This window comes from Sus scrofa, chromosome 13 (assembly GCF_054392235.1).
Source record: "Sus scrofa isolate SSC_HxYL_T2T_F1_AM1 chromosome 13, Sscrofa_HxYL_maternal_Yorkshire_Landrace_v2.0, whole genome shotgun sequence".
NCBI classification, from domain to species: domain Eukaryota; kingdom Metazoa; phylum Chordata; class Mammalia; order Artiodactyla; family Suidae; genus Sus; species Sus scrofa.
Window position 1 is genome coordinate 83,340,396 of NC_139395.1, and position 13,764 is coordinate 83,354,159.

Genomic DNA, 13,764 nt, shown 5'->3' on the forward strand with positions numbered 1-13,764 from the left:
TCTATGACGTATGCTGCAGGTTGCGGCAATGCCAGATCCTTAACCCACTGAGCGAGTCCAAGGATTGAACCCACATTCTCATGGAGACTACGTTGGATTCGTAATGAACCTGTTGAGTCACAATGGGAACTCCATGAAAATATTTGTAATAGCTGGGTGTTTTTTTTTTTTTTTTTTTTTTTTTTTTTTTTTTTTTTGTCTTTTTGTCTTTTTGCCATTTCTAGGGCTGCTCCCATGGCATATGGAGGTTCCCAGGATAAGGGTCTAATTGGAGCTGTAGCCACTGGCCTACGCCAGAGCCACAGCAACGAGGGATCCAAGCCGTGTCTGCGACCTACACCACAGCTTATGGCAATGCCGGATCCTTAACCCACTGAGCAAGGCCAGGGATCGAACCTGCAACCTCATGGTTCCTAGTCAGATTCGTTTATTACTGTGCTATGACAGGAACTCCTGTAGTAGCTGTTTTTAAAGTACTTATTTACTGAGTCCGTCTTCTGTCATTCCTGTTATTGACTAATTTTTTTCTTGGTTTAGGGTCACATTTTTCTGCTCTTTTGGTATGTTTAGTAATTTTTGATTAGATGCCAAACATTGTGAGTGGTTTTGAGCATTTGGATTTTAATTGTCTTCCTTCAGAGTGTTAAAAGTTTGTTTCAGCTGACAGTAAGTTGTTAGCTATCAGCTAGATCCTTTTGAAGCTTGTATTTAAAAAACAACGAAAAATTCTATTAGGGCAGACCTGAAGTCTTCTTATTTTGGGACTTACCCTTAATGCCAAAGGATGTCCTTCTGGACTCTCCCTCCAGTTTCCTCTGAATATTCAGCCAGGTCTCTCTGCTCTGGCCACACAAAACTACAATGCCTCCCATCTGTTTCTTCAGGGCCAGAATTGGACAACTCTGTGGATCACTCCTATATGTAAATCTTTTGGTGCTACACTATCTTACTTGGTCCTCACCACAGCTCAGTAAAATCGGTAGTATAATTTTCATTTTATAGATGAAAGTAGCAAGTCCCACGGAAGTTTGTTTTGTGACTTGCTTATAGGTGGCAGGGCTGGATCTTGAGCTCAGGTCTCTCTGACTCCATTACAACCATACATTTTAGGCTCCGTGAGAACAGAGCAGTTTCTCAGTCTATTTTCACAATTACAAGGCTCACATTTTATGTATATAACATACCTCAAACCAAGAGCATTTATCTTAAGATAGAAATTTATAGGATAATTTTCCTTCCAAAAAAGTTGTCATTGAAATAGTTGTGGTGCATCTGAAATCACTCTGCCCTAGAGTCAAGAACATAAGTATGTCTCCAAATCCCGAGAGAGCCCTAAGATGTAACATATGTATAGTGTATATTTGTGTGTTGGGTTCAAGAATGTAGTGAATTTTTTTTTTTTTTTTTTTTTTTTTTTTGGCTGTGTTTGAGCATCCAGAAGTTCCCGAGCCAGGGACTGAACCGACACCATAGCAGCGATCTGCTGCTCCACAAGATGACTGCCAAGAATATGGTGATTTTATAAAGCAAAGTGTGCTTCTAAAAGTTTTATGCCTCTGCTTGTCTCTGCAGGTATTTTATGCATGGTGTGTGTCGGGAAGGAAACCAGTGCCTGTTCTCTCATGACTTGGCAAACAGCAAGCCATCTACCATCTGCAAATACTACCAGAAAGGCTATTGTGCCTATGGAACTCGTTGCAGGCAAGAACTGATTCTGTCCCCAGCTGTAATACTGACTTGACTACTTAGGGATTTAAATCCTTCATTTGGAGCACGGGCCTTGATGAGGGCAAAATTTTGCTTTAGAAGTAATGTGGGTGACAGGAGCTCCCGCCATGGCACAATGGGATCAGCAGTGTCTTGGGAGCCCTGGGACATACGTTCAGTCTCTGGCCTGGGAGCTCTATATGCTGTGGGCAGCCAAAAGAAAGAAAAAAGTAATATGACAATATTACAAAAGTAACTTTGAGGAGTTCCCATTGTGGCCCAGTAGTTAATGAATCTGACTAGCATTCATGAGGATGCAGGTTCAATCCCTGGCCTTGCCTAGTGGGTTAAGGATCCAGCGTTGCCGTGATCTGTGGTGTAGGTCACAGACTTGGCTGGGATCCTGCATTGCTGTGGTTGTGGTGTAGGCCAGCAGCTACAGCTCCGATTCGACCCCTGGCCTGGGAACCTCCATATGCCACAGGTGCGGCCATAAGAAAAAAAGTAACTTTGAAACCTCAAATTCAGTACCCTAAAAATAATTTTAATTTTTCAAAAATCATTTTTCAGGCCTATTCTTAAGAGCCTGTAGTTGTAAAATTGCACTCATAGTATACATAAGATTTTTTGTGGTGTGTCTTTTTAAGGCTGTGCCTGCAGCATATGGAGGTTCCCAGGCTAGGGGTCAAATCGGAGCTATAGCCACCTGCCTACACCACAGCCACAGCAACGCAAGATCCAAGCCGCGTCTGCGACCTACACCACAGCTCAGGGCAATGCCGGATCCTTAATCCACTGAGCGAGGCCAGGGATTGAATCTGCGTCCTCATGGACACTAGTCAGATTCATTTCCACTGAGCCACAATGGGAACTCCTACATAAGATTTTGTATGTTGCCTTTTTGTAACATGTCAAAAGCTCTTTCCAGTGCTGCTACTTTATCTTTTAACTGTGATTTTATAATGTTTCATCGTATTAACATACCATCATTTTATTACTATTCCTGTATTAGATACTTAAGTAGCTTTCAGTTTTTTGCCATCAGTACCCCTGCAGTGAACCTTCATATGCATATACAGTCTTCCTCTTTTCCACTTAACTCTGTAGGCAAGTTTTGTAACTTCTAGACAGAAGAACATTCCAAAACCTGATCCTGTGCTTTTGTAGTGAAGAGTGATCTGCTTTCCTGGGCTGCAAAGCTCCCATCAGTCCTGACTCTGTGCTGCCTGGGACCCTGAAAGTTGGTCTACTCTCCCTTCCCCGCACTGGTGGGCACCCCCGAGGGACAGTCCGGGAGATGCCACTCAACATCTCCAGCGCTGTCGGGCACTGTGTGGTCGGGCAGTACACATTTGTCCCACTCAAGTGCAGCTGGGACACCTGAGCGTGGGTGATAGACAGCTGTGTACCACGCACTCTGAACTTCCAGGCAGCTCTGACTAACCGATAAGACTTTTGTCAGTTAAACTACGGGAAAAGATTGATTCTCCATGTTCACAAATTGAGCAGAAGGATGGCTGTTCTGGGCCTGGGGAGTGTGGGAGGCTGGTGGGTGTGGCATGTCTGTAATGCATCTGCTGTGTCTCTTGTGTAGATACGATCACACGAGGCCCTCTGCTGCATCTGGTGGTGCCGTGGGCACCGGGCCCCACGGTGTGCCATCCCCAGCTTTCCACAGTCCTCATCCTCCTGACCTTACTGCGTCAATCGTGAAAACCAACTTACACGAGCCTGGGAAACGTGAGAAGAGGACATTGGTACTTAGAGACCGAAGTGAGTGGGTAGAACCTTTTGCCTTTTTAAAAAGCAGTCTTGATTTTCTTCCTGCTCCTTTCTGGCCTTCTCTTGTCAAGGGAGCTCCTAACCTCATACCCAGAACCGTCCTGAGAACAGACTTCATCTGGCTGCCAGGTGCTCAGATGATGCTTTTGACTTTGTGCCCATGTTGGGACAGAGCCCCAGGTTTGCCTGGCAAAATATGAAGAGTGACCTTTTCGTCACCACAAACTGCCATCTACACAGGGTAGTTTCCCAGTTTTGAGAAGCACCAAGCTCTTTATTTCAAAGCTACATATTTTGATAAAGAGCCTGTTTCACTGTTGACCTTCTCGGTTATTAGTTCATAGTCTTAGTTCTTATGCTGAGCCAGCCACGTCTTTGGAAATAGAATAGCGTGTTGGGGTTTAGGCAGTAGTCTGTACAGTGGAGTCTGGTTTGTGTGGGTAGGAGGCTGCAAACTGAGAGTTGTTTGTATTGGCTGGTCCTCACCAGGTGAAGGTTTTCCACTTCTGGGACTTGTTCAGCATAAGATAGGTAGATTCCATCCAAAGCAAACAAGAAGCCCATCCCCCTGCAAAGGTTAGAAGTGGGTGATGAGGAGGCAGCAGCTCCTTGTGTGAGAAGCGAATGGTAGTTTGACTCTGGCCTCAGGACCCAGAGACTTGCTCCAGATTTTCCTTCTCCACTTTAGAATGATTGGTAACTCTACTGGTAAGAAGGAAACCACTGTATAATCTCTTGATGTCATTCTGAACTCCCTTTAACTTATACTTTGTTTTCCTTTTTTTTTTTTTCCAATTGTAACTGGTCCAATGTTGACATTTCCTTACTTGTCAATATTTAAGAGCAACTGGAGTGTTCTTTTGTATAAGTATACTGTGCATGGTCTGCTTTGCTCTTATGTTGCCAATTATGATTTCTGTATTTTTTTATTGTGATTGTAAGTAATGTCACTCAACATTTTTTCCTTTTTTTTTTTTCCCCCTTTTGGCCTGTTTTTTGTTTGTTTGTTTTTTCTATATATTCCTATGAGTGAAATTCCCAAAGCCAGGGTGAGTTTGTCACTTTTCGACTGATTGCTTACCAGAAAGATTGGACCAACCCTCATTGGTGTGTGTACATGTGTCTGTCTTCAGACCTCTCTGGCCTAGCTGAAGAAAAGACCTGCCCAAGTGTTTTGAGTAACCCAGGAGGCTGCAGTGACCTGCCGAATAGCCCAGAGATGAAGCCACATTCTTACCTGGATGCCATCAGGAGTGGTCTGGACGACTTAGAGGCCAGCAGCTCCTACAGCAGCGAGCAGCAGCTGTGCCCCTATGCGGCCGCTGGGGAGTGCCGCTTTGGGGATGCGTGTGTCTACCTGCATGGGGAAGTATGTGAGATCTGTAGGTTACGAGTCCTGCACCCCTTCAACCCAGAGCAAAGGAAGGCTCACGAGAAGGTACAGTTGCAAGCCTTTAGATGAACTTATTTTAAGAAATGTGAAGGGCACTAAGTGGCAAAATTGTTGGTATTTCTCTAAGCATCTTTCTGCCAGTAATACCTGTATTCTCCACCTGACCAGCCAGGCCGAGTTCCAGAGAATTCTAGGAGCTCAGGGGGTGACATCCTAGTGTTACATGTGGGTGTAGCCTGTGTCTGCCTCGCTGAGCGGGGGCCCAGGTCTGCGTGCGTATCCTTTGCATTGATTCCAGCACCTGATACCATGACACTGTGGGAGGTGCCACCTGCTTCGTAAATGAAGGGATTCATTCAGTAACTTGTTCTCTTGAGCAGAAGTGATGCTGTCACCTCTAACTGAGCTGCCAGTCTGATGTTGCACATTAAGGATTATTCATGTGTGGTTCAGGGTGGGGAAATGTGGGGCCCAGAGGGGCCAGGAGAGCAGGGTCTCAGTCCTTGTGATGTCTGTGACCCCACAGTGGCTCCTAACCTTGGGCTTTTGGTCTTGGCTTAAAATTGGAGGTGACCATATCAGTGCTGGCAAGCAAAGAGCCGAGCCAGTGGTGGCTTGAAGTCCTTTTTGTGGTTCGAGAGCTTTGCGTCCCCAACGTAGGGGCTGCTGGGCCCGCCGAAAGCAGCACAGTTCCTGTTCCTTCCCGATCCTGGTTGTGCCATGTGGCCGGCAGCTGCCCAGGCTCCCGTGGTGCCCAAACCCAGAAGCTCAGGTCTCCTCCTCCCTCTGCTTCAGACCTGCATGTCGACCTTCGAACACGAGATGGAGAAGGCCTTTGCCTTCCAGGCCAGTCAGGACAAAGTGTGCAGCATCTGCATGGAGGTGATCCTTGAGAAGGCGTCGGCCTCGGAGCGAAGGTTCGGGATCCTCTCCAACTGCAACCACACGTACTGCTTGTCCTGCATCAGGCAGTGGAGGTGTGCCAAGCAGTTTGAGAACCCCATCATCAAGTGAGTGCAGCTGGGGTGCTTAACTCTAGAAATCAGGGTGAGTTTGATTTGGGCCCTTCTTCCACCTGCTCTGAGGCCTTCCCTTGTCCTCCAGAAGTGGGTCCAAGCAAGGGTGAGCAGTGAGTCCTGACCCTTGGCTGAAGGAACCTGAGCAAGTCACAGACACTCCCTAAGCCCAAGAGCCTTTTCCTTTACTGTATGGGCAACAGTTCCTGCCGGGTGCTTAAGGTGCTAGGGGATCTGCAGCAGGGTGAGAAGGCCCATTTGACTCTGCCACTCAGTTACTGGTGGTCTGCCCTTAGGCCGATTGCCTATCTGCCTTTCTAGCTTCATTTTTTTTTCATCTGTAAAATAGGGTTAATTGAAGAAAATGGAATAGTACATGTAACACATTTCACGTAATGTCTGGTACATGGGACATACCCAGTTAGTCAGCACAGGGCTTGTCCCAGCTTTGAGAGTTTCTTGGCACATAACAACAGGATTTTTAAGTTCTGTAGTGGGCAGGAGGAGAGCCAGTGCTATAGCAGCTCGCCACATGCATGTACAGTCAGAACCATTGCACACGCTAGGTCCTGGTTCTCTCAGAGACCCTGTTATCCGCATTCAGAGTTCACCCATGTTGTAGCATGAATGAGCACTTCATTCCTTTTTAATGACTGGATGATATCCGTTGTAGGCCTAGAGCACGTTTTGTTTATGTATTCATCAGTTGATGGACATTCAGATTGTTTCCATCTTTTGCTTATTATTTTGGCTAGTGCTCCTCTGAACATTTGTGTGTTTGAATCCCTATTTTCAGTACTTTGGGTGTGTATACACCTAGGAGTGAAGTTGCTGCGCACATGGAGACTGTGTAACATTTGAGAAGCCACCCAACTGCTTTCCAAAGTGATTGAACCATCTTACATCCCCTTCAGCAATGTGCGAGGATTCCAGTTTCTCTGTATCTTTGCCATCACTTGTTTTTTTCTTTTATTCCTTTTTTTTTTTTTTTTTTTGACTGCACTCACAGCATATGTAAGTTCCCAAGCCAGGGATCAAATCCAGGCTGCAGCTGAGACCTACACCAAAGCTGTGGCAATGCTGGATCCTTAACCCACTGCACCACAGTGGGAGCTCAGCTTTCAGTTGATATGGTCTTTATTTCTTTATTTTTTATTTTTTTTTTATTTTTTAATAATTTTTTTTTTATTTTCCCACTGTACAACAAGGGGGTCAGGTTATCCTTACATGTATACATTACAATTACATTTTTTCCCCCACCCTTTCTTCTGTTGCAACATGAGTATCACTTATAACTGGAATCTAATATCCAGCACAAATGAACATCTCCTCAGAAAAGAAAATCATGGACTTGGAGAAGAGACTTGTGGCTGCCTGATGGGAGGGGGAGGGAGTGGGAGGGATTGGGAGCTTGGGCTTATCAGACACAACTTAGAATAGATTTACAAGGAGATCCTGCTGAATAGCATTGAGAACTATGTCTAGATACTCATGTTGGTCTTTATTTCTGATATTAGCCATCTTAGTAAGTGAGGAGTGGTCCCTTGTTAGGGTTTTGATTGCATTTCCATGATATATTAATGGTACTAAACATCTTTTTCTGTGCTTATTGCCCATTCTAGAGAAATGCCTACTTAAATCCTTTCCTTATTTTAAAATTGGGTTGTCTTTTTATCGTTGAGAAGGACATGTTTTAATAGTCAGGTTTAGGGTGTGTGATTGTCCCTCTTGGAATTGGGGGATAGGGAACACCTGGACTGGTCCTGCTCTTGAGCACGAAGTTTAGTGGTAGAACATAACTCAACCTTTCCCTTACAACCTGATTTTTATTTCAGGTCTTGTCCAGAATGCCGCGTGATATCAGAATTTGTAATTCCAAGTGTGTATTGGGTAGAAGATCAGAATAAAAAGAATGAGCTGATTGAAGCTTTCAAACAGGGAATGGGGTAAGTGCTCTGCACTCAGGCCTGATCCTGGTGCTGGCCTGGTTCTCATTTCACTCTGCATAGTGCAGGGCCTCCCCCGCAGGGGCCAGAGGCCACTCTCAGTGCCTTTCTTCTCAGCATCATGCTGGGCTTGGGGATGCAGAGATGAACAAGGCCATGGTGAAGTGGACTTGCTTTTTGGTTCATAAGCTGAGCAATAAATATCCCTTGGAAATCCTGCTTCTAATGCAAAGGTTGACTTGTCATCTCATCTCTGATCATTTGCTCAACAAATAATGACCAAAGATCTATATGGTAGGCCTTTTCTAATTGCTGGGGATAGAGCATTAAACAAATCAGAGAAAAATCCCAGCCCTTAACACAGTTCACATTCAACTGAAGGAAAATGAACAAGAATAATAAACAAACAAGATAAATGGGAAAATGTATAATAAATAGATGGTGGGACTAAGGAGTGAAATAAAGCTGGGAACGGGGATGGGAAACGAAGGGGTTTCTAGAGATTGCCTCAGGAAGCTGACATGTGAACGGAGCCTCGGGGGAGGCAGGCAGCGAGCCATGTCATTGTGACTGAGAAGAACGTTCTAGATGGAAGACAGACTCAGGCTGTTCGAGAATGGCAAGGAGGACCTGGTTGAGAGGAGCGAGTGGGGAAGGATACTGGAGACGAGGGCAGGGGAGTGGGCGAATTGCATCGGGCTTTGCGGACCCTCGGGTAGACTTGGCCTCTTATTCTGGATGATATGGCAGCATCACAGGATTATGACCAGAGGAGCTTCATGATCTGATGTGGGTATTTTGAAAGGATCTCTGTGGCTGAACCATTGAGAATATATTGAAAGAGGAGGAAAAAGTGGAAATGAGGAGACCAGTTGGGCTATTAAAATAGTCCAGGTGAGTTGTGGCAGTGACTGGGATCAGTGGGGAGGCGTGGAGCGGATGGCAGGTGGTCGCATTCTGGATCTACTGAGGAGAGTGGGGATGCGTTGAAGGCGGTCGGGGGGTTGAGGACTCCAGTTTCAATCCAGTGTCAGCACTTTTCTCTGCTGCGCTTATGTCTTTCCTTTTTCAGTTATCAAATTTTCTAAGATGCCTTGTGGACTTATCACTGGGAAATGAGGAGGCAGCACAGCTACCCTGAGTAGCAGATACACAATGACCGTCACTGACTGAGGTGTACACTTTACTCACATGGTGGTTTGGACTGAAGAGCTGACTGTGTGCTTTACGCATCACTCAATTGTGTCATGGCCATGGAGATTGGAACTGCACTGTTGAGGGACAAGGGTTATTTAACCAAACCATGATGAAATATTTGTTTTTTAAGACAAAAATTTATTCTCTCACAGTTCTGGAGGCTGGAAATACAGAATCCAGGTGTGGGCAGGGCTGGCTCTCCCCGGAGGCTCTGAGGGAGAATCTGCTCCAGGCCCCTCTCCTGGCTTCTGAGGCAGCATCACTCCAGTCTCTCCCTCCTCTGTGTCTTTCTTTCCCTTCTGACTCTATAAGACCCTCCTGTTAATCCAGGATGATCTCATCTTGAGAGCCTGAACTACATCAGCAACATTCCCAGGTACCAGGGCATCGGATTAGGATCTGTCTTTAGGCGGCCACCATTTAACTCACCATACATGGTATCCCCATCTGTTCTGGCTGCCGTAACAAAATGCCACAGACTGGGTGGCTTATCAACAACACAGTTCTGGGGGCTGGGAGGTCCACAATCAAGGTGCCAGCACCTCTCACTGCTTCCTTGTGGTGGAAGGTGTAGGGGAGCTCTCTGGGGGTCTCTTCCAATTCATGATGGCTCCACCCTCATGACTTAATCACCTGCCTCCTAATTCTGTCTGTCATGTCAGACGTTAGGATTTCAGCATGTGAATTTTAGGGGGTGTGTCCAAACATTCAGTCAGTTAACACATGGTAACTGAAACTTACACATATCAGAACTGTGCAAAGCAAGGGCTGCCTGTTTAACATTTGATCTGCTCCCCCATTGATGGGTTTTTTTAGAATTCCATTCTAATTTAGAGCCTTTTAGCTTACCTCTCTTTTTTAAAAATATTTTCTTCTTGGGATTACAGTTTACTCCTAACTTTTCAGATTTAATACTCCTACTGTATTCTGTAACGTGCAGTTATTTCCTCATTACCATCTTTGTGCTACAGATACAATGCATAATACATTGCTTCTGTACATTAGAACCACACAAAGTAATATTTTTTTTAATTTCAGCTTTATTGAGGTATAATTGACAAGACAAAGTATCTTATAAAGTATCTTGTACTTGAAGCGACTTAGAATACACTGTGGTGACTTGCTAGACCTTGTGAAGGGAATCCCCCATCTAGCTAATTAACACATTCGTCACCTCACATATTCTCTTTTTATGAGAATATTTAAGTCCTGCCATCTTAGCAAATTTCAGCTGTACAATACAGTGTTGTCAACCATAGTCACTATGTTTTCTGCTAGATCCTTACACCCTTTTACGAATCTCCCCCTATTTTCCCTGCACCCTTGCCCCAGCAGCACTTTTCTACTCTGTGTCTATGAGTTTGACTTTCTTTTCTGAGGCTGTGTCCACAGCATACAGAAATTCCCGGGCCAGGGATCAAACCTGAGCCACAGCAGTGCCAACACAAGATCCTTAACTGGTAGGCCACCAGGGAACTCCTGACCTTTTTAAAAAAGATTCCACATATAAGTGATGCCATGTGTGTTTTATCTTTCTCTGACTTATTTCACTTGGTGTAATGCCCTGAAGGTTCATCCGTGTTGTCACAGTGGTAGGATTTTGCTAGGATTTTCTTCCTTCTCCCTGGCTGAATTAATATTCCATTAATCTTTATCTATTCCTCTGTTAAACAGCTTAGCTTGTTTCTTTATCTTGGCTGTTACAAATGCTGCAGTGAACATGCAGGGGTACAGATGTCTTTATTAACAGGTATGAGGTGGTATCTCATTGATTTGCACTTCCTGGATGTTTAGTGATATTGAACATCTTTTCATGTACCTGGTGGCCATTTGTGTGTCTTTGAAAAAAAAAAAAAAGTCTTTTAAATTCCTTTGCCCTTTTTTTAATTGTGGTTTTTTGCTATTGAGTTGCATGAGTTCTTTATGTATTTTGGATATTAACCCCTTGTCAGATATGTGATTTGCATGTATTTTCGCCCATTCAGTAGATTGTCTTTCCTTTTTGTGATGGCTTCTTTTGCTCTACAGATTTTCAGTTTCATGTGGCCCCTCTTGCTTATTTTCGCTTTTGTTGCCTTTGCTATTGGTGTCAAATCCAAAAAATCATATTCAAGACAGATGTCAGGAAGTTTGTTGCCAGTGCTTTCATGTATTGCATTCAAGGCTTTAAACCATTTTGAATGAATTTTGTGTGTGTGTGTGTGTGTGTGTCTTTTTTTAGGGCCGCACCCACAGCATGTGGAAGTTCCCAGGCTAGGGGTCGAAGCAGAGCTGTAGCTGCCAGCCTATGCCACAGCCACAGCAATGTTGGATCTGAGCTGCGTCTGTGACTTACACCACAGCTCATGTCAATCCCTTAATCCACTGAGCTAGGCCAGGGACTGAACTGGCGTCCCCATGGATATTAGTCCAGTTTGTTATTGCTGAGTCATGATGCAAACTCCCCATTTCAAGTCAATTTTTGTGTGTGGAACAGATAGTGATTCAGCTTCATTCTTCTGCATGTGGCTGTCCAGTTTTCCCAACACCATTTTTTAAAGAGATTGTCCTTTCTCCATTGCATGTTCTTGGCTCCTTTGTTGTAAATTGACCATGTATGTACGGGTTTGTTGATGGGCTTTCTGTTGTGTTCCATTGATCTGTATGTCTGTTTTTGTGTCAGTACCATCCTGTTTTGATCATTTTAGCTTTGTAATACAGTTTGAAATCAGGAAGTGTGGCGCCTCCAGCTTCATTCGTCCTTCTTGGGATTGCTTTAGCTATTCCAAGTTTTTGTGGGTCTATACAGATTTTAGGATTGTTTTTTCTATTTCTATGAAAAATGCCATTGGAATTTTGATAGAGATTGCAGTGGTCTCTAGATTGCTTTGGGTAAAGAATTAACAATATTAATTCTTCTAACCCTTGAGCATGGAGTATCTTCCCATTTATGTCAACTTCAATTTCTTTCACCACTGTCTTACAGTTTTCAACATACAGATCTTTCACCTTTGTGGTATTCTGGGTACTATATTCTTTTTTATGCAATTTTAAATGAGATTTTCGTAATTCCTCTTTATGGTAATAATCCATTGTTAGTACATGGAAAACCAACTGATTTTTATACATTGATTTTGTATCCTGCACCTTTACTGGAATGTATAGCTGTAATATTTACATACATTAGAACCGTACAAGGTAATGTAATTTTCACCATAACTTGTGTATTTTTTAAAAGGAAAATAAGTTGTTTATATTTACCAACATATTTAATATTACCAGTGCTCTTTCATCTGTTATGTAATTCCTTCCAGTTGATGTAATTTCTCTTCAGCCTCAAGAATGCCTTTAACATTTTGCTCATTTGCTAATGATGAATTCTTAGTTTTCTTTTTATCAGAAATCACTCCCCTCCCCCATTCTTGAGGGATATTTTTATTGACTAAATCGGTCTTTTGTTTTTGTTTCAATTTCTGGCTCCATTTTCAATGAACAGAATTCTGAAATGATTGGGGGTCTCCCCCCACTTTTCTTTCAGCACTTTGCGAATGTTCCACTGTTATCTGACTTCTCTGGTTTATGGTAAGAAGTCAGTGGTTGTTCAGACGGTAGTGTCATTTTTGAGTCTTTATCTTAGTTTTTAAGAAGTTTGATGTTTTGCCTTGGGAGTGATTTTTCCTATTTAACTGCGTGGTTTTCTTTGAGTTTGTAAGGGAAAATTCTTACCAAATGTAATACCAAAAGTAGGGAAATTCTGGCCATTGTTTCATCAAATATTTTTTCTACCCTGTTTTTTTCTTCTGGGACTCTTAATCACAGGTAATGGACTTTTTTATATTGTTCTGCAAAGTTTGGGGCTCTGTTTTGTGGTGTGTATGTAGTTTGTTTTGTTTTGTTTTCATTCTTTTTCCCCTCTCTTCATCTTCTTGAACACACATATAGTAGCTGCTTTGAAATCCTTGTCATTTGAAGTTGGTCTCTGTTGACTCTTTTTCCCTTTAGAATGGGTAACATTTTACTGATTCTTCATTATGATGAGTCATTTGAGGTTGTGTTCTAGACACTGTAAATGTTACCCAGTAGAAATTCTGGATTTTTTTAGGTACATCTATAAAGGAAGCATTGTTTTATTTTAATAGATAAATTGTTTAGATTCAAACTTGTGGGCAGCAGTTCAAATCTCAGTTTTTTATCCTTTGCAGAGTTGCCATGAGCCTGCTCCACTGATGTGTGTGTGGGTCAGGGGCTGGTTGGGGATTTGGATGAAGTTGATACACAGCATTTCGGTGGGTCCCTCTCAGGCCCTTTTTTTATGGGAGGCGGGGGGTGAGCAGGGGCTGCTTCCTCACTGGTTCATTTCCTCTGTTTCTTTGTTCTTAGAGCCAGAAAAACTTGGCTCTCTCTCCACGGGAGTTTTAGCTACCCTGCGTAGATATTTAACAGGCACCTGCTCTAGGCTAAACGTTTTTGGGTTTGTTTTGTTTTTCTTTGTGCTTTTTAGGGCCACACCCGCAGCATATGGAGGTTCCCAGGCTAGGGGTCTAATCGGAGCCACAGCCGCCGACCTATGCCACAGCCACAGCCACACCAGATCCGAGCCGCGTCTGTGATCTACACCACTGCTCACAGCAATGCCAGCAATGCCAGATCCTTAACCTACTGAGCGGGCCCAGGGATTGAACCCGAAACATCATGGTTCTTAGTCAGATTCATTTACACTGCACCAGGACGGGAACTCTTTTTT

At 43.7% G+C, this 13,764-nt stretch overlaps 1 protein-coding gene across 1 annotated transcript in view; it reads left to right on the forward strand.

Annotated features, from left to right (window-relative positions):
* MKRN2 (makorin ring finger protein 2) overlaps positions 1-13,764 on the forward strand; it is a 34,583-nt gene that overhangs the window by 16,626 nt on the left and 4,193 nt on the right. The window contains exons 2-6 of the mRNA XM_021069355.2: positions 1,573-1,701; positions 3,302-3,480; positions 4,623-4,927; positions 5,678-5,892; positions 7,734-7,844. Coding sequence (XP_020925014.2) covers positions 1,573-1,701; positions 3,302-3,480; positions 4,623-4,927; positions 5,678-5,892; positions 7,734-7,844 — 939 coding nt within the window. The remainder of the gene's footprint in view (positions 1-1,572; positions 1,702-3,301; positions 3,481-4,622; positions 4,928-5,677; positions 5,893-7,733; positions 7,845-13,764) is intronic.